Source organism: Struthio camelus, chromosome Z, assembly GCF_040807025.1.
Source record: "Struthio camelus isolate bStrCam1 chromosome Z, bStrCam1.hap1, whole genome shotgun sequence".
NCBI classification, from domain to species: domain Eukaryota; kingdom Metazoa; phylum Chordata; class Aves; order Struthioniformes; family Struthionidae; genus Struthio; species Struthio camelus.
This window is the reverse complement of record NC_090982.1, coordinates 43,546,946-43,567,592: the sequence shown is the minus strand read 5'-3', so window position 1 is coordinate 43,567,592 and position 20,647 is coordinate 43,546,946. Positions and strand designations below refer to the sequence as shown.

Sequence of the window (20,647 nt, the reverse complement as noted above, 5' to 3'; positions counted from 1 at the left end):
CCCGACATCGCAAATGGCTTGCTACGGACTTGGTCCTGACAAACGCTATGGGGGGTCCCGCGCGTCTCCGGCGAGGCTTGGTGCGATCGCTCCTGCTGCACGTTTCCAGTCCGGGGCGGTGAAGGGGCAGAGCACGGTCCCAATTAACACGACGGACAGCGTGGTGGTACGACTGTTACCGCGTTAGGTGCCGCTAGCTAGAACACACGCGAGGACTACCGCCCCTCTAGGTGGCCCTGGTGGCTCCATACCTGCAAGGGAGCTCATCTGCTTTCTACTGTGTTTTCTGATCCGTTAAAAGGATAAATATACATGGGTATCGATTAGCATTTGGTTTATTCCTGTAACAAAACATAAGGGACAAACACCATAAAAAAAGCCACATCTGAGCAAGGGAATGTAACTTCCATGACTGCAAATATATTATCCGTAAGCCTCCAAAAGCAGGGAAGTCCCGTACAGAAACCGTCCTGGAGAAGACCCATGGGAGTGAATGGGCAGTAATGTGGACATCAATTTGCAATGCGATCCAGTAGCAAAAAAGAGAACCCGACGCAATTTTTGGTTGTACATGCAGTAGCAATATATCACAGCCTGGGCTGCTGTTTGTCTCTTTGTATACAGCACCGGCGAGACTGCACACAGACTGCTGATTACCCTTCTGCAAACCTCAGAGCCGGAAAGATGAAAACACACCGAAGGGGATTTAGAGAAGAGCAATCAAAATGATTAAGGAGCTGCTGGTATTAATTTATGAAGAAAGATTAAAAGACCTAAATAGGTATAAATGCTAAATGAGAACTAAGTGGGGGGGGGGGGGAAGAGAACAGGGAACATTTTACAGATAGGTGAATGGAGCAGAGGAATTATTTGACAAATTTTACAAGATTTAGTCAGCAGTAAACGGGAAGAAAAAGAACAAAGGGAAATGCGTGCTTAACGTCAAGAATAATATCCTGGTAGGGAGGCTCTGTTAAGCTGGAATAATCATTTATAAGTTGTGGAAGCTCATTGACAGAGTCATTTAAAACCAGACTGGGCAAAGCGCATCATATCTAAATAACAGACTGCAGGGAACAGCTCTGTGCTAGCAGGAGCACCCATATGCTCATCTAACTGACCTTTTCCCTTCAGTCCCTAGCGTTTTCAGTGGCTTTCCTCCAGGAGAAGGTGGGCCAGGTCCTTCAGACGTCTCCGGCCGTGCCCAGGCCCTGCAGCAGCTCCCCGGCAGGCTGCGCCACCATCATCGCCAGAGGGAAGAGCCCAGCAGAAGCGCCGGGGGATACTGGCGGTAGGCGGCAAGTCCTGCGCTGGTCGTCCTCCAAACGACAGGTCACCTACAAAGCAGAGGCTCCATGCTGACCACCGCGCCGCTTTCGTGGTTCGCGTTTGCTCACCGCCCTGCCGCGACAGTACCTGCTCCGCCGTGCCGGGCTCCTGGGAGGGACTGACCACCACTTGTCGGGATACATCTGGGATTTTTCTACCACGATTATTTTCCGACTTCTCTCCGGCTTCCCAAACATAAAGGGCAAATATATTGACCCAGCATCTCTGAAACACTCTGAAAAACAGATATATCAATTCCTTCTTTAAGGCTTCAACTGTAATCATTTACAGCCAGTTAATCCAGCTGCTAGCACGGAGGCACGATGCCTGGGACAATTTCCTCTGACTTCTTGCCCTTTCTGCAGTGGCCCAGTGCCGGACTAAGAAATAAGGGGGAACACCCGCTGCTGGCAGCGTGTGATGCCCAGTGTTTCCTTTCCGCTCTTTCAGTGGCTAGTGTTAAAATCCGCTGTCATTCCCGCGAGGAAGGAGGGAAGCGCCCTGTGATTTGTCTGGTGTCAGACTGGATATTTTGGTGGTGCCCCCAAACTAATAGTCAGCCCACAGCATTGACAAAACCAGTTAGCCTTGAGGGCTGATTGGTTTTGTGGCATCCTTCCCCCAAACAGACTCTTTGTTTTTTGAAAGCTGTGAATGGGGAATGGTGTTAAGTGGAATAATAATCTATGTTGCCATGACTTACTTCTCACCTCAGGATATTCTTGTCCTCCCACAGCTATTCGTGGGAGACAGCAGAAGGTATTTGTCACATACGCTGCGGATTAAGGGACTATTCACCTTGCAGACACTTACAGCTCTGTTTAGAGCGGTTCTTCCCTCGGTGACTGGGTAACATCTCTGGCGAATATGGCGCTGTGTTACACAGACAAATGTTTTACTGTTGCATGCACAACCTTAATTCCAGATTGAAGACGAGATGTTCATTTTGTTTCCAAATGGCGATAATGTAAGGAAAATTCATAGGTCACCACACGATGCTTGATGAACCGCTAGGTCTGACCCCGTGCGACGGTTGGTCAGGACTGCCACTGAAACCACTCTGAGAGTCAAAATTCTGGTTGCAGAGAGGGATCCTGTTGTAAAATGCTGTATCATTTGGTGTCGTTCATTAAATCCTGCCTCCCCGTGTCCCACGGGGGCACAGGAGGATGGGTGCAGAATTTCAGCTGTCTTTCTCCTCAAGTCAGGCTGCACAAAGCAGTTGCTGGTTGCTGGTGCTCGCCTCCGCCTCTGGCAGCCCCAAACGTGGCACAGATGCCTCTAGCGAGACAAGGACGCTACAAGCAGTCTCTCTTACCCATGAATATTTATGCATTTTTATATAAAGCAGAAGAGCTTCGAGAGGACCGACAGAGAGCCCCATCCTGGAAAATGTCAGCGCCCAGTGACCGTGACACCTGTGCCCGTGGTGGGAGAGCTCTGCACCCAATGAACCGGCGAGGGCATTTCCACCCCCATCCCATGGGGCCGGAGCGAGGGTTCGCACCACCGGCATCCCCTCCTCGCTCTGCAGGGGGCTTGGAAGAGTAGAGGCGCAAGGAAGTGCCTCCAGACAGGGTCCTGCAGCCGAGGTAGTCAAGTGGTGGAAAATCCTCCAGGCAGAGGAGTAGCAGCACCCCGGGAAGAGCATGGGCACAGAGTGGCTGTGTGCGTGCCAAACGCCTAGGAAGGACCACACCAGCAAAAAGGCTGGCTGCTACCCCATGGCCAGCGAGGAGCTGAGGAAATGCTCCTCGTTCTTCCCGGCGAGAGAATTAGGCTAGCTGAGATTCTCATTTGGCTAATTGACGCACATCGTTATGGCTGGTGGCTCTCAGACAACACTTTTTGTGCTGCTGCCTGAATAACATTCGTGCTATGCGGTGTCACAAAAAAATCCTCTACTCCCTCAGCTGTTTGTGACTGATTAAACTGCACAGGCAGACTCACAAGACCGACTGCAAACACTGCAGGCCACGGACACGCGCGCTCAAGTACGGGAGACAGCACGTATTCCTCTGAAGTAGTTGTGTATATAGGCTCAGCCTCTTTACATGTGACTGCTGGCTCTTCCAAGCATGGCAATATGACCTGATCGCCCTCCTTTTCGAGCCGTGTGAGTGCACGAGCTTTCTTCACAACCCTTGTTTTCGCCCCGGTTGCTCACTGCCTCGGGCGATGCTGGCTGCAGTCCTCGGCCGCAGGGCCCCCGGGCCCAGGGCCAGCATTGCCCTCAGGGACAACTGCGGCTTGCGCCACTGGTGGCCGCGTGCCTCATCTTCCTCTTTTGCCCACATCCTCCTCCAGAAAGTCTGTGGCTTTTCCTGCACGGTGCTATCATCGGCAGAAGGAGGCGGCTCGCATCAGGAGTAAGGGGGCTGCTCTGCCGTCACGCTAGCTGAGGTCCTCCCTGCCCGGACCAACCTACCTGCCGCTGCCGGCTCCTTCCAGCCAGTGTAAGGTGTCCTGAGTGAACCAGACCATAGGCCTTTGGTCTAAAACCCCAAATCTTCCAATGCAAGCCCACCGTGAGCAAATTAGACAAACTGTGAAGTTTCTTAACTGGCAACGCTTGTTTGCGTTACCCTGTTAGTAAAACACCAGGAACTGAATTCTTTGCCGTTGTGTAAGTGGACAAACTTAGGGCAGATTGGTATTAAATTTGTAAGAGAAGTTATGAGCTGACCGGAGGTTTAAATCTGCAGGAATTCAGAAGTTTTTGCAGGTTTTCCTGAACCGCTGCAAGCTGGGAGCTTTTCTTTTCCTTTGGCAGCTAATTTACAGCTAGTGGCAGAAATCGCATGCAGCCTGAGCGCGAACGCAGACCAAGCAGACAAATTCCGTTCTTGTAAAGTACTTAATTTCTCAAGAGGAAATAAGCATCTCTCTCTGTCCGCTCTAAAGTGTAAGGATGACATTTCATTTCCAACGAAGTCAGCTGAGCCAGGACTTTACCCTAAGTGTTTCCCTGAAAGCTGTAACAATATTTGAATCACTAATTTTCTCTAATTGTATTACGAAATCGGAGATGGAAATAGGAAGAACGCAATAGAATCACTTAGCAAAAAAATTTTAACAACTTTGTGAACATCGTACTGGTCAGGCCACAAAGATGATGAAGGGACTGGAGCATCTCTCATCCGAGGAGAGGCCGAGAGAGCAGGGGACTGCTCAGCCGGGAGAACAGGCTCAGGGGGATCTTCTTGAGGTTTGTAAATATCTGAAGGGAGGGCGTCAAGAGGACGGGGCCAGACTCTCCCCAGGGGTGAAAATATAAATATCTTCATAAAGGGAATTCTGGGTTTTCAAACTAGTTGATCTCCATCTCTCCTCTCTAATCTGGTATTTGATGTGCGTGCTGTAATATTTCCTTTCCTCTCTCTTCCCTGTCTCTGGTGCTACTTCAACAGGCTAAATGCGGGTACGTTGACCGAGCTTGCAATTTTCAGAGATTTACAGATTTCTGTTAAAATGGGTGGCAGATATGTATGCGTCTAGCCTCTAGGTCAGTATTTGCCAAGCTTGTGAAAGCTGAGTTTCCCTTTAAGGAAACGAACCCAACTGTCTTCCTCTCATGGCAATACTTAGCGTGTGTTGTAAAAGACCCGTGCATCTGAAATTTGTACAACCAGAAGACTTTCCTGACAGCCCAGGTATGCCCATACGTTGCCTCTTCTGTGGCAATAACCTGGCGTTTTGGGAGAGGCTGCCCTGGACTGCCGAGCACATCTCAAGCAGTAGAATTGGTGACTTGAACATGGCAGAACTTGAATGTAACAAGAGCAACCGCCAAAATAAAATTCTCTGCCAAAGCAGCAGCGTTTGCCACTTACAAAATACCCTCAAATTCGTCAGCAGAGTTTTAAGGCGACAGCTGACTAAGCCTTAGGTGACAAAGGCATCGAAAATGAGCTTGCTGTACCGCAGCCGTGCCGTTACCGGCTACCGCTGGCGACGTTCACGCTGCCGCCGCGCCACGACCCAACGGCCCGCTGCTGGGGTAGGACCCTCTCCCAAAGAGGCGAGCTGGGCACGCGCTGCGGCTTGGCATTCGAGCGACGGGTTTGACGAAGCTTTTGCTCCGTTAAAATCCCGGTCTTCCCCTTGCGCCGCCCGCCGCCCCTCCTGCCCCGCAGGCTGCAGCCACGCTGGGGCGTTGCAGAAGCGAAACCTGCAGGAGAGGCGGCTCGCCGTCTCCGCGCTGCCCTCGCTTTACCCCCTTCCTCTTACCCTCCCAGTCCGCCCCCTTCCTTGGCTCCCAGGCCGTGGCAAGGACAGGCCTGACAGCGTTGATAAAAATATACGGACTCCTGGGCATTAAATCGGCAACATTTCTACGGCGGGTGGAGTAAGAAATACGTTCACATCCCCTGCTTTCTAAACACAGGAGTCCACCTGCAATCAGACCTGCCAGGCCAGGCGCGACGCTCGGCAACGGGCGCGTTTAACTCCCAGGCCCCGGTCCCGACCCCTCCGCCAACGTCACCGCCGAGGTTAACTCCGGAGCCGACGCGGCAGGGAGCGCTCCTCCCTCCAGGCCCCGCGCCGGCCGCCCGTCGCCTCTCGCTCCTCGGCTTCGGAGCCGAGCGGCCCCGCGTTTGAGTCAGCCGCAGCTGCGCCCGGCACCGGCGGCCTGCAGAAAGCCCCAGCGCCCAGCAACTCGGACGGGCCGCGACCGCTGGCGCCCGCCGCAAAGAAACCGAACTCCCGCTGGTTTTTTGGGGGCCGCGCGCGTACGCGCTCTCGAGCGCTCTGCTCTCCTTTTCCGCTTCTTAGCCATCTACGCGAGCGACCGCTCAGAAGCGAGGCGTCTGGCCTCCTCGCTCCAAGGTCTCTGGGAACAGCCGCCTCTTAGACGGCGGGCAGAGACCTTTCTGGTCATCTGCCTCTGATTGCTGCCCCTGAAGAAAACGAGTAGAAAAATTATTTGCAGCCCTGGCTTAACTCTAGGTTAGGAGAGAGGCGGTTTTTTTGTTTTTTTAAATAACACAAGGCTCCGATACTGAGTCTCTCACTTCCCGTATGCAGCGGTGTCCCTGTCTGTCTGGTGGTTTTGTGTTAAAAAAGACCTGTGTCGTTTTAGCAGCGATTCTTCTCCTCTCCGAGCAGTGGCCAAGCGGGGCCATCACCGGGGCCTGCCCCCACCCCCGTGCCCTTCACCCCTGCCCTGCCCGAGGGCTCCCCTGAAGGCTCTTCACCGCCTGCCTCTCACCCAGGGATTTTGGATTTCTGAGCAGGTCTAACAAGAGACCTGTACGTAACCGGTTTCCTTTTTATCTCGGTTACTTATCCCATTGCTGCAGTGTGCGAGCATCTCCTCCATTTTTTCTGCAATTGGGATCACTAAAACACACTTGGCTAAGGGTTTCTCTCGCCGACTCCTCAGCAGATTTAGTCAGAGCAGGTCGGAGCTGTTTGCTTGCTTTCTGATGCAAACTGCGCTGAGCTTATTAAACCTGTTCTCCACGGATTGCCTTAGCTTATTTAAGACTTAAAAATCTCTTGGATTTATGCCCCGAGTACCTTGGGTACTCAGCCATTGGCCTTTCCTTAGGTATCACCCAGAGACCTAGGACAAACCGTCCAGCACCGAAATCTGATGAACAGGTGTGGGAAGGGAGAACAGCCTTATTTCATTGTTTCCTTTTTTTTTTTTTTTTTTAAACTTTTATTAGTTCCACAGAATGAGAAGGATGATTTTTCCGAGAAAAAGAAAAGCTCCTGCTTTCACCCTGCCTTTTCCGCAGGAGACGAGCGCAGCGCAGCCTTCAGTAGCAGCCAGAACACTTCGCATTCGCCACATGCCAATTTGATTAGGAAGCATCTGACACACGTGCCAGAAATTTTGCAGGAGGAATGTACACTGAAGAACATTGAAGAGAGGGGAAAAAAACAGACGAGGGCTTATTCCAGTTAAGTCTCTGCTTGTTGCTGCTGCTGTTGTTTTTTTGGTGGAAGTCCTTAAAGGCCTTCAGGCAAACCAAAGGAAAACTTAAAAACGTCACTAATAACCTACCGCAGAGAAAAACCAAACACACCATTAGGCATACGAAGTGTTTCAGCTCTATTTCCCCTTGGGTAATGCCATTCCTATTGTGTAATGCAATGCGAGAAGACTTCTTAAATAAAATATAGGTAGCCTTATTATACTTCTGTGACATAAGGAGCACTGTCCTTCTCTAACAGATGAAAGTGGCAAGGCATAGAGGTTACTGCTGAACTTTTAGAGGTTTTTAAGCAAGGTTTTAACTTGCTGGCGGAGGGGGATGGGATGTCTCAAACGAATCTCAGAGAGTGGCCCTGTTTTTCAGATGTGCTTCTTTTGGCATCGAGGCACCCTGAAAGGCCAAGCCTCGCTTGAGCTGCCCCATAACGCGGGCAGACCCGCAGAAAACGAGGGCTACGTAGGATGCAGCCTTCGCTCCATCCTTCCTCTTCTATTCGGGCACATCCGATTTTCAAACGTTAACTAGGCAGAGCTGCTTCAAATGCTGTTGTTGTAACGCAGGGAACGTCTGCAATCTGTACCTGCTTCTCTCCCTTTGCTGCAGAGAAAGCAGAACCCTTTGCACGGGCCCAAGCAGTAGCGCAGATGCTGCTGGCTGCAGAGCGCTTCAAGATCCACACGAGAGTCTCCTTCACAAACACTATAGCCATGGCAACAACGCTCCAGCTTCTCCTGGAGAAAGGAAATTCAGCTTTAAATGCAATTCCATACATTTAGGTTGGTAGTGCAGTATCGCTCACAACTCGTTCGCCGTTCTTCCCTCGTGGTGCCAAAGATGGTCTAGAGCAACGCTGCTTATGTCCTCAAGCACACGAGCAGGGGCAGCTTGCAACGGCATGACATAAGCATTCCCGAGGCTTTTTTTAGCACAGGACACAATTTTCCTCCCTTCGCCACAGTATCCCCGTGTACCCTTTGAAGCACTGCGCTCCGCCGCGGGACCTCTGGGGTCCTGGTGCACAGCCCCAGCGGCAGGACCACAGCCGGCTGCGAGAGGCACAGCCGAGCCGGGAGCAGTGCAGGATTCAGCCTGAAACAGATAACGCGAGTCGCCTTTGGTCGGAGCCCGCAACTCCCAGACGGACTTTCCCTTAATTGTCAGGCGCCTGTCAGCCAGCTGGAGAGTGCACCACGCATCCAGATAAAACCTGGCAGGATGACAGGCTGTGAGCCACAGCAAGTACCCGGCAGGCTGCGGGAAAGGTAAAGGTCTCCGCAAATGAGGCTGGATAGGGAATCAGTAGTGACAAGGTACAAATTTCTGCATGAAAACAAGATGGTAATTTTTATTTGTAGGCACCAGCATATGAGATAGCTGTCTGCATCGCTCATGCAGACAGCGTGCAGCAGCACAGGCAGGCAGTAACATGCGTCGGGAGTACTCTTGGGCTGAAATGGCTATGGAAAGAAAACAACACTTAAGCGTAAGTGACTGGGGGACTTTAACCCTCAAATACTGCCCGAGAGCTGCCTAGTAGGACATTACCTATGAGCGTGGGCAATCTCACAGCCAAGCAGCTGGTGCTTCCCCAGTTTCTGGGAGCAGCCAAAAGAACAGGTTTTATAGAGGTGGAAAAAGTAAGTAGCTACGACACACCAACTTGGGAGCTCAACAACAGGAGGCTCTGGGCAGCTGAGGTGCGCTCCAAGCCCGAGGGGACTGGTCTGCCTTTTCAGAAGGGTTTAGCCACATAACAGCCCTAAAACGACTGCACCTCCATCCATTTCTTTTAACCTTCTCCCACTCTCTTTTCCCTTACCTTCTGCCTCATCGTTGAGGCAGAGATATGTACCTCCTATACTCCTTATTTACAAAATAGGGAACAGAGACAGGATGCGTCCAAAATCACTCAGCAAGGAAGAAGTGGCAGAGCCACGATGTCAGCTGACTCGTGAATATGGGACTGACTTTGGTCCAGACACCAAAGCCCCACTCACCAGCCTTTCATTTCAGCAAAGAACAAACTGTTTTGCTCAGAGCTGACTGCCCTCGCTTTCAGAATTGGCACCTTTCAATCATTCCGAAAATAATAAACTACCACATTTTAATTTCATTTCCACTGGAAAAGACAAAGGTTTCCATTGCTCTTTTAGCAATTTCATTCCACATCAGCAATACAAAGTTATACTTAAATCTTATGCAAGTGGCTTATTGAATCATAGGCAGTAGTTCTATGCAGTACAGGAGGAAAAAAAAAGCAGTGAAGATCTATCTTAAATCTGTTCAAATACAGTGAAGAACTAGGATTTGAAATGCATAAAACACTTATCTTGAAGATGCAGTCTCCCACATTATTCTGGTACACTTAACGTTTTCCCCTTAAAGACTGTAACGAACCAAGCTTAGTCAAAAGGAGCTTAGTCAAAAGGAGCTACAAGGCCTTGTTAGACAAAACATTCAGGATGCATCACAAAGTGTTTGCTATATAAAAACAAAGTGTAACAAAAGTAAAATGTCTACACATTTAAGTGTCCATTTCTTAAAGTAGCAGCATATTTCATAGAGGGCCTTTCATAATATATTGGTTTCATAATAATGACAAGTATTCCTCATTTACTTATATTTTTCAGTATCAGCCACAAGATGTGAAGAGCTGTACCCTCTTAACGGAAGATGATACATGCCTGGCAGAGCTCAAAAAATAAAGACAAAAACAGTTAAGGGTGGTGGAAAGTAGCATCTTGTGCCTCTAAGCAGGCACAGTGACAGTTGTCTTGATATGCAGCATGTGTCCCCCAGTACTTAATTAACATGCCTTCTCAGAGAAGTTTATCATTAGTTTTGTCAAAAGAAGAGTTTCTCTTCCTTAACAGAGTAAGGGAAAGAACATCACTTCTGCTTTATTCTAATCATCACCTGTCTTTACACAGCTTTTCCCACCATCACAAGGGCTCTAGTTTCTCTTTCATCCTTTCCCTCCTCCATATCTCTCGCTGTTGCCTGTATGTAGACTCCTGGAAAATTCTCTCCACTTGTTTTGCAAAGCCAGGACTGTCTTCTTCCAGGGCATTAATAGCCTGCAAGGCAAAAGGAGTCTTCTCCCGGGGAAGCGGGTTATTCAGCGGCCTCACAGGTATCACAGAGTTGTATTTATGCCGTTTGTTAAGAGCATTGACAAGGCAGGTGTAAGACTGAAACTCACACCAAGGACCGTTCAGGAAATTTTCTGTCAGTAGTATAATAGTCCATGCTGAGCCATTCACAGCATCACTTAAATTTTCCAAGATATGTTTACCACAAGGCATCTCAGCAAAGATTATTCCAGGTTTAATACAAAATTTGTTCTGCAGCAGGTTCTGGATCCGGATGGCTTCATCTACATCATTCTCAGCATGCAGAATCACAAACTTATAGAAAACACCCTCAATATTCTCATTACCGCTGCAAACTCCTGGAGATCCGCTTGCAGGCTCCCTGATTTCAGCAGAGAGGCCACATAATTCATTAACTTGCTCGGAATCTCTCTGACCTGTACTCATATTCTTAGCCTTTTTGCCGCTATCTGGTGAAAGATTTGGTTTGGAGTTAGTACTGCCCATTATGACAAACACACATCCAAAAATGATTTGCTGACACGATTAACATTTGTTTTTCCATTCTAAAAAATAAAAGTAAAAAAAAAAAAAAGAGAAAGCAAAAAAGACACTAAATCTTAGGACAATGCAAAAAAATTTCTTGTCATTTTTGAAATAACACAAACCAGTTTGACTGGAGGAAGCTATTATTCATGCTAATGAAAGAAAGCAGAAACGCTGAGAGAAAAGCTGATACGTCCTTTTATAGAAACTAGTAATTAAGACACCGCACTAACAAAACCTGCCAAAACCCAAACACACGATTTTTAGCTTTACGCACAAAGAGCATGCAAGTACAACTCTCTCGTAAGAGTACATCTGGAGAATGACGTATACCTCCAAACCAAAAAGGCAACACCAAAGTGATGACTCAAAAAGAAAAAGCAAAGTCAATATACTGCATAGTATGCTGTACAATGTATTGATACTCTTTTAATGGATGTGGCCAAAATATACCAAATCCTGCAAAATGCAGAACATAACTATGATCAATCAAATATAAAGTATTTGTATAAATACCACGAATAAACATATGCTTTATTGAAGTTCAAAATGTGTTCCATAAATGAGCTGAAGAGACATGTGCAGCCATATGGCAGAAGTGGGATCAGACCTAAAGCAGGGAAAAGATGCTAGCTCATTTAAGTGGTAACTGGAGTAAGCTTACGTGATAAAAAGAAATATTATGCATGTGGCCTGTGATAGGAAAAGAGCAGTGATTAAGGAAGTCAAAGAAATTGCCTCAGATCAGGGCTACAGGGAGAAAAACAAAGTATTGCAAATTTAGGGTGATCCAACGCCCGTGAACAGGAACAATAACATTAAGAAAGAAAGAAAAATATTGAATACCAGGAAAAAACTGTTTAGGGTGAGGAAAGTATTTGTGTCATATTAGTCTGAAAAGGACAGTCACGTTCTCATTAAGAGAACCAATGTATATGGAAGGATGCTTCTGCATCCTCCTCCCTTCTTTTCAGTGTAACATTTCATAATGAGTTTTTAAAAGTTGCACTCAAGCATATAAAGTAGGGAACACTTCCTTTTCTAAATACAATCTGCAACTAAACTCAATAATTATTGAAGATAATTAGCGATCAATCCAATACAGCTAATATTTTCATTATATGTTTTATTAGGCTTTTCAAGCCTACGGTTTGACATGACATCGGGAAAAAAACTGGTAACGTTAATCTTTTTAAAATTAGGAAATAAGAATAACAAACACTGAAGAATAAGGAATCAGACCATTTTGCACATTCTTTTTGTACTATAACATAAAAAAGTAGCTAAGTTTTCATTTTGAACTGGACAAGACAAGCAACTTTATCTTTGAGCATTTCAGAAAAGATATGCCACCATACAGGCACATACCAACATTAGTAAATCTTGCTTAAACATAAAGTGATTGTTCTGACCTTAGCGCAGTCACACTGCTCACGTACCAAAGAAAACAGTTGAGAGATTAACAAATCCGTCATGACATGCAAGATCTAGACTATAAATAAACACAAGAAACAACAACGGGCAGTCATTTTTTCCCCCAGTCTTTTCCACATGTAGTTTCTCCTAAGGGTACGTGGCTGAATGTTTATGTTAGCACAATATCATTGGCTCTTTCTGTGTTGCTATTCAAAAAAAAAAAAATTGGCCCAGGAGAGTAGCACACTTCCATTAAAATTTTTCTCATCAAGCAGTGGGAATTCAAGCAGTTTTTAAGTAGTCACGGCCATTGACTATAGACTTACCTTTTTGTAAACGGTTATAGTGCTTGATAAAGCACTACAAAAACTAAAAGATTTATGACAATGACTGAATTATTTTACAATGGTAATTGACAAAAGACGAATGTGTCTGAAAGCCCAGGGGCTATTTTGGAAATTTTTAATTGAGTTGATTTGACCCAGGGTGGTCTTCCAGTTAGCAGCTCCACTGGAACTCAACATTCCTTGTTTTGATAAACAGATACCAACATTAACAAAGCAGGATGGTTTTTTTTGCCGGCACACATTATTAGACTAACTGATACAGTTGGAAAAATTAGACAAGCTTTTGGGGGTACAAGCCTGAAATTCTGAAGGCGGCTTTGGAAGGCCTGAAGTTTGGCCGTTTTTCCTACCGTACCAGTTATGCAATAGAAGATATTACTTGTTCCAGCAACCCATGTCCCACCTTCGTCCTTAGGCCATGATGGTTATGGTAAAACATCATTCTGACAAAGGCGCAAGACAATAACAATTTAACAATAACGCAACAGTTGATTTTACTAATCAGATTAGCTGCTACCCCCTGGGCTGTTTGCTTGGAAACGTAATATCAAGAAAAAGATCAGTTCACTACAAACAAAACGGTGGGTCCAATCCCTAACGTTTATAAACTGAAATGCAAAAGGCTATTTTCCACACCATTTAAGTGCTTCCTGTTCATCAACATACTCGATAAGCCTAAAACTTGCTTTTGTGCCTTGGTAATTTGCTTCTTTTCCACACCATATGCAAGGCCTTCTTAACATTTGCTTGGTGCTAATTTGGAACACTTGTGAAGAGGAATGCATATAAGCTACACAGATACAACACAAGAAAAATACACTATCTGGCTTATCGGCCTTGACATAAAAGACAGATGAATTGTTCTCACGCTGTGTGAAAGCCTGTGCGTACGCACAGACACACATACACACACCAGCTACTACACTCGTACAATGGTAGAAGCCTCTCTTTTTTCTTGGCAGTACTGGAACACATTTCACCTTTGCTGAACAGCACCACCTTGCGACACACATATGCAAAACTACATATAATTATATGCCTTCATATTCCTGCCATACTTAATAGAACTAATACACAGCGACTAGGATTCATTCTGTTCCCATGAGCAGTAGATCCCCTCCTAAACGGTTCTGTTCACGTTTACTTCAGCTTTGCCCCATTTCATTTGCACTCACATCTGAAGCACGGACAATCGATCCATGATCTATCAGCTCCCGAACCACCGGCACAGTAGGGTAAATGGGACTCCGGATTTGATAAACGTGGTTTGTTTTGGAAGGACTGCTTGTGTTGTTAGTTACAATGCTGATGTACTAATTCCTAATACGGTTAGAGGCTAACCTGTCTTTCCTGCTGGGGCTGAGGTGAAATGCAGAAGCAATGCAATCCATATGCCTCATCTATTGAGATGATGCCATGGGATTTTTGAATTTTAAGAAATGCCAGAGAAAGCTCCAAGCAATAGACAGGAAGGCTTTATGTAGGCTGGTAAATGAAAAGAAACAGACTAGGAATAAAAATCGGTAAATCCACATCCATACCCTTTGGGGAGGCAGTGATTTTGTCCAAGAACCAAAAATGAAGTTTTATTATAATTCACTTTTTCTTTGCAGCACAGCACAATAATGAAGAGTGCTTCCATGAAGAATTAATGTAATTTCCTCTTCTCTCAGAGGCCGTATTTTAGAACATTGCAACCTTTTAAATAAGGGCCAAGCTGGCATTATGTCATTCCCTTACTACTGCCAGGGATTATACTTCATCTTTTTAAACACAGGAGAGAGAAATGTTTTCTGTTTTGCACAGGACAAAATGACAACATTACATCTTTTCATGACATGAGTATACCCGCCCGATACTTGGATCACTGGATTTTTGGTGTGGTGCGAATGTTTGTTTGAAGAGAGAAGAGAAAAAGAGCTAAGAAGGTTATGAGTTAAAGAAAGGAAGAACCTGATCACTCTTGTCTCAGTGGAACTCAGACCTTGCAGGCTCAAGCATAAATGTAAGACATGTTTTCAAAAAGCCTTTCCTGATTACTCATGCTCTTACAAATAAACCAAGAAAATCTTACATAAAAGAATTAACTCTTCCAGCTAGAAGAAAAAAATCTATTTTAACATTTATGGTTTTCTTCCCTTCACCTCCTCTGCATAGATAGGGTGGTGGTAAGCTCACAAATGCAAACCCACATCAAAAATAGTCACATTTTCTTTTCCAGATGAAAGATGAAAATCGGTTTTCTGAAGACAAACATCCCCAGAGAGCACAAGAGCAAAAGGATTCACAGACCAATCTACTGTGGATTTGCTTGACACAAGAGACATGGTCAGTAATGGGAGCCGCCACCTGTGCTGCACTGCCAGGCTTTGGTAACTCACCCCAAACTACCCAGGGACATGTGACAGAGCAGGAGCACAGTCCTCAAGGAGCATGCACAGTGAAGCTCCTACAGCTATTTAACAGTTGCCCAACACAGCTGTGAAGATCAGGACAAGGAACGCAGCTGCTCCACTGCAACCTTACCTCTTCCATAAATAGGGGAGGAGTGAACTGACAAACCCGCATCATTCACAGCACCAAAGGCTCTATGGCTCGAGCAGAAATCATCTTTTAGGTAATTGTTTACAGGCCAGGGGTTGCTGGTCCAAGCTGGAGAGCTCGCTGTGCTAAGCTCTGTGCAAGATATGTAACAACAAAGCAGCTTCTGTCTCCAAAAATGAGCCAGTGTAAGTTGTGACAAAACGCAACAGCTGGATGACACCAGCAGGCTGTCAGCGCAATGTCCTTTGCGCTATCCTTGCATTTCTGCCAGCACAATCAGCCCTCAGTTTTCCGGGCTGTGGAGACGCTTGGCTCCAAGGAGCTAACATGAGTCAGAAGCAGAATAACTGCATTCACACAGTAACGCACCACGAGGCCTTACCAGCTCATTTCACTGATATCTCAGGAATTCCTGAACCTCAAAACTCAAGCCTTACCTTTCTTGTCACCATTACTCCCTCACTGTATGTTCTTAAAGCAACATTTGAGTACAATTTGCATTATCCTATAGTTTTACTTTACCCATTTTACTCCAACACCCGTTACTGCAGTCTAACTGAGAACCGACTATACTTAACATTGAAGATATGATGATGTGACAGGCCCTTTCTGACTTAACAGGGGTTGCCAGCAATTTAGGAATACACCTTAACACTAATGAACAGATTACGCTACTCTCTAAGTAGCTCCTCTTCTTCTAAAAGTCAAGATAGAGGCATCAAGTCTCACAAAATTAATTCCCTGATACCTTCAGAACTCTGACTGGCCCCAAAGGCATGCCTGTCAGGAAACTAAAATCGGATGGTTTACACAACCAAGGGAACGTGGTCCTTCGTGGGACAGGGACATCCGATCTGCTCTCTGAATCAATCGTGTCAGCCCAGCATATTAAAGCACTTTCAGTTCACTGTATCAAACCGAAAACTGTGGTGACTGAAGAACTGCTCGAGTCCAACACCCCTCCCGACGGAAGGCCAAGTCCTATCCGAGGGCCAGGGAGGGTGACAGCTGAGGGTGGTAATAGCACCAGTTGCCCGATTTCTGTCTGCCACTGCACATCTGCTACAGCCCCAAGTGAACCCAGCTGCAGGTCAACTGTACACAATATTTGTCACTTCCTGACACGTATTTACCCACTAAAAAAGCCGGTATTGTCTATATCCCCGTTAGGCCTGGTCCACAAATTAAAGGCTTCACACAGAAATATTTGATTTTGCTTCAAAGAATCAGTTTGAGCACAGACTACTCTGTCAGCTCTCGCAGAACAATCCCACTGTTCAGGATCTCATCAATATATCCTTTCATAACCCCTCAATAGCCTTCCAACAGTTTTGATTAATATGGTTCAGCACATTCCCATATGCCATCTCGTACCAGAAACTCCATGTACTTGAGTAATTATTTTAATAACAGTTAAAACCCATTTGTTTCCCATGGAACGTAGCCTTGGATGACGACATCATATTCAAGCACAAACATTTTTCCTGCAAGAGTCCTGCTACTCCCTATTTTCTCATATTGCCCCCTTACCTTCTGGCACTCCTACAGAGAGCTCCACAGCTTTCTGCCCCTGTAAGACATTGCACGTAACAGAATATTACACACAGGTATCATCCTCTATTTGCATTGTTCAAACAAGACTTCTGCATTTTATATTATTTTTAATCTTTAAAATTCATGATGTTTTTTGATCAGGCAAGCTTGCTCTTCTCTTACAGCCGTAGTTTTTCCTACTCAAAGACATGCAAGATATCTTTCTTCTTAATATGATTTTTTCAGGAAAAAAGCCTCAAGGCTGATGCTGTTCTGGTTTTGTATAGTTTTTTAGAAAGAAAAGCAAAAAATCTGAAAAAAATATTGTCCTTAATATTACCATGAACCTTTTGCCTCATTTTTGAGGTCTGACCTCTCCAAGTGCATATCACTGTAAGACCCTCGCAGCTGTCACCGTTTTTGATACACAAAACCCAATTTACCAGACTGAAGTTGCCACACAATTAAACCCATATCCTAGTAGCTCAGCTACTAGGTACAGCAGCAATTGCACTTGCAAATAACACATTTCCCTCCCTCTCTTCTTTTAACTGCCTGTTATCAAAATCTGGTAAGGGAAGGGAAATAGCACAGGCTCTGCGATACAGTGAAGCAACAGCTGTTCTTTGCGTCCCGCAGCAATGCAGTAGCAACATCCACAGCGCTGCACAGTTATCCCTGCGGATTTGTCTGGTTAGCAGGAGTTACAAACTGGCACTCTCTAATCCTCTTACTCAACCACAGCATAACATAGGAGTCAACTCTAGCAGAGAGGGGATTCACCCAAGCATCTCGGGAAGAGAGAGACAGGGTAGGGGAAAGTCCGAGCACAGGGTTTTGGCATTATAGTTATTTCCGTTACCGTAAAACCAAACCTCAAGAAAATGGGCAAGTCCGAGCTAGTATAAACTTTATTTTGTTTGGAGAGGGTATTGAAGAGGAAAAATATATTTTGTTACAAAAATTCTCCGTGTCATCTCAAAACAAAAACACTCCTCTCTCCCCCAGTTTTCCCAGCAGTTGTTCCATTTAGTAAAGTATTAGAAAGACGCACTTCTTCGTTGCTCAGACGTTTTCCAAAAGCTAGGCAGCAGTAAATGTCCCAATTGCTTTAAATGCAATTATGTCTATATTTTCAGAATTAAGAAGTCTGGCTTCCATTTTGAACTTTAGATCATTATGGTTAATGTTCAAGAGGAAAAGTCAAAACTAGCACAATCACTACGGACTCCAGCATCTGGCATTGAACAGGGCACTTTTAGCACGCTGTAGATAAAACCATACTCATTCAGATATGAAACAGAAGACACAAAATGAGGAAAAATAGCACAAGCCCTCAAGAAAAATATTTAACAACTCCTAAAACTCTCATTAGCGTATCCCTTCTTCTGTGCCTTAAGCAGTGAGAGCAAGCATAAAAACGCACGCTGTAGAGCATCATTAAGTGACATACCTTCTCACACCTGTATCTCATCCAGCAGCGAAGGTTTTGCTGTACTCGGGCAGATCCTCATGGAAGCAATGAGTAGAGCACAGCGTTCACAGCTGTCTATATATAAATACAGTTATAAAATACACATACATAAAATATATTTTTATAATGCATACTCATACATATATATTAAGAGAATACACATATATATTAAGATACATTAAGAGGAGACAAATTATTCACACCCTCTGAATCATAAGGCCCCCAAAGGGCTTCTTAGTCATCCCTCTCCATCCACCTCCTGGATGAAAATCAGTTTTTAAAGCACGGCAGGGTAGTTTTGCGTGTTCCCATTTGCATTCCTGAGGCTCTTATGTCGTGGCTTACAAAAGACTACGGCGAGAACGATTTTGCAAGGCATTCGCCAGTGCTAAATCCGCACTTCATACTGGGACAGCGCGGACAGCAGGGAAGGTACGCAGGGAAATAAGGCGGGTGCCACAAGCGCCGCGCGCCAGCGGCAGAAAGCCCCGCTTAGCGCGTGGTGGCACGCAGCCCCCGCCGGGGCCCCTCCGCCTGCGCCCTGCCGCCCACCGCACCGCGGCGTGGAGCCTCTGCTCTGCTGGGCCCCACGGGGCTGGGCTTGACAGCCATCCACGTGGCAGGGAGGTCTCTGGGCTGCGCACTGCTTCGCGAGAACAGAAACTGAGGAAAACCACTACTGCCGGGGAAAAGGGGAAGGAGAAGAAAAAAAAAAGCCCATAATACCTTTGAGGAAAAACGATTTCAGGGGTCCACTGGCTGCCAAAGAGGCATCACGAGAGTCATCGTGGGAGGAAACAGCTAAACAGAGGAGGCGATATGACACCATGTGCTATCAAAAGCAAGCATCACACTGCTCAAAGATCCGGAACCAAAGCTAAGCTTTATCAGCTGAATTTAGCACCGAAAAAGTTAGAAGTTAACCACAGTCAATGAGCACGGAAAGCTGGAAGAGCCTTTGAAAAACAACACAATTTTAAAAATCTCAGGCCGCTTACCTTCCCAGGCACAGTCAGATTAACTCATCCCACTTACTTCAGGAACCTTAGGGCAGCACAGCTTGCTAGAAAAAGCATTTGTAAGAGGTCATGACAACATTAACATACAGTCCTAAATAACCAATTTCAGTTCATTTTTGTCCATCAAATCTGAGATTTACATGAACAAACAGATTTCTTTTTCCACTTCCCCCAGCACCAATAGGGCTATAGCCATACATAAAACACACTACCTTCCAGTCGTGCACGATGACATCAGGCTATCCACGCAAGCCCCGCTCCTTTGAGTGGTTTCGAACAACGACTATAAATTTGAATTTCACAGGGCAGTTCCTTGACAGCACGTCAAGCTTGCTTTGCTTCAGAGGTGCAGAACGCAAGCTGCAAAACCCATGCTGCTTACTTGGGAAACAGCATCCCTTTCACATGAGGAACCTACTCCAGTCGCACAGCAAGCCCAGCAGGTTTTTTTTTTTTTTTTTTTTTTTTTTAAGAGGAACCTGGCCTTGGACACCAGCTTTTCCACACTGTGTTATGCTCTAACTCCCCGCTGAACTGAAGGGCCAGGCTTAAAACCTCTCCTTCAGTAACTGGTGCCTGACTAAGCCAGGAGGAACGGAGGCAGCTGCGACTCTGCTGCACTAAGTCCATCCAGGGAGCTGTTGTCTAAGGGGCAGCAGGGTCCAGAGCACATGTTCCCACTTCCTCCTCCGTAAAGCACTCACAGTCACATGATGAGTCAGCTGATCCTCCGAGTCACCTTTTTATTTTTACTTTCTTTTTTCTTTTTTTCTTTCTTTTTTTTTTTTAAGTAATTCTTTTTTTGGTAAGATGATCGGTTTTCAGTGTAAACATGCTCCAGACCACCACAACCTGTCTTAAGTGACCTTGCAATCCTGAGCGTCAGGCACTCATAAAAACCCACGCGACTAGCTGACCATAATACTAACACTCCACAGAAATGGTAGAATTTACCCATATTTCTAGACAAAAAGCTTTCTTGAATTCACTTACTGTAAATATTCTTGGAAGACTGTGAATGCAGGACAACCAGTAAAGGAGAGCAAAGAAACAGGAGGAAAAAGCACATTTTGGAAAGTGCCCACATATCAATGCCAGCTATCTAAATCAGATTTCTAAAACTTAAATTTGTCAAAGTGGTACGTGCCAGCATTCAGCAATAAGCTACATAATACAAAATACCTGCAACTACAAATTAAGCTACCACAAGAACTATTTAAAGTTTATATCCCATCATTAGACACCATTATTTCGATAATGGTTTTTGGCTCATCCTGTATTAACCGTGCATCTACAAGAATTAATGTGAACAGATACAGTAGGTTCCACATCATTCCTGGCACCAGGGGTCAAATACTCCAAACTCCACTCCAACAGGAACAGATTTATAAATACTATC

At 45.7% G+C, this 20,647-nt stretch overlaps 1 protein-coding gene across 12 annotated transcripts; it reads right to left on the bottom strand.

Moving 5' to 3' along the window:
• Positions 1 to 209: 209 nt before the first annotated feature.
• Positions 210 to 19,950, bottom strand: LOC104150991 (TIR domain-containing adapter molecule 2-like). Of its 12 annotated transcripts, XR_011137682.1 has the most exons (7): positions 19,461 to 19,940; positions 19,228 to 19,292; positions 18,209 to 18,304; positions 16,753 to 16,792; positions 1,417 to 1,564; positions 1,122 to 1,337; positions 210 to 341 (listed from the first exon to the last, which is right to left on the bottom strand). XR_011137682.1 is itself a non-coding variant. In XM_068926999.1 (6 exons), the coding sequence occupies exons 4-6, from the start codon at positions 18,227 to 18,229 to the stop codon at positions 10,220 to 10,222; spliced, it is 681 nt and encodes a 226-aa protein (XP_068783100.1). In that variant the 5' UTR covers positions 18,230 to 18,304; positions 18,433 to 19,030; positions 19,228 to 19,292; positions 19,461 to 19,940; the 3' UTR covers positions 8,779 to 10,219. The 12 variants fall into 12 exon arrangements, 7 of the variants coding, with proteins under 7 accessions (XP_068783098.1, XP_068783100.1, XP_068783101.1 ...); XR_011137681.1 differs by lacking the exon at positions 210 to 341 and having other exon boundaries at positions 348 to 1,337; XR_011137683.1 differs by lacking the exons at positions 210 to 341; positions 1,122 to 1,337; positions 1,417 to 1,564 and adding exons at positions 7,263 to 7,341; positions 7,858 to 8,008.
• Positions 19,951 to 20,647: the final 697 nt, after the last annotated feature.

Coding starts and splice junctions, on each gene's coding strand:
- LOC104150991 (XM_068926997.1), bottom strand. CDS start 18,229: ATGAGATACAGGTGTGAGAAG. Junction 16,793..18,208: donor TGAGATACAGGTGTGAGAAG/GTATGTCACTTA, acceptor AATGTCTTACAG/GGGCAGAAAGCTGTGGAGCT. Junction 10,840..16,752: donor CTCTGTAGGAGTGCCAGAAG/GTAAGGGGGCAA, acceptor ATCTTTCACCAG/ATAGCGGCAAAAAGGCTAAG.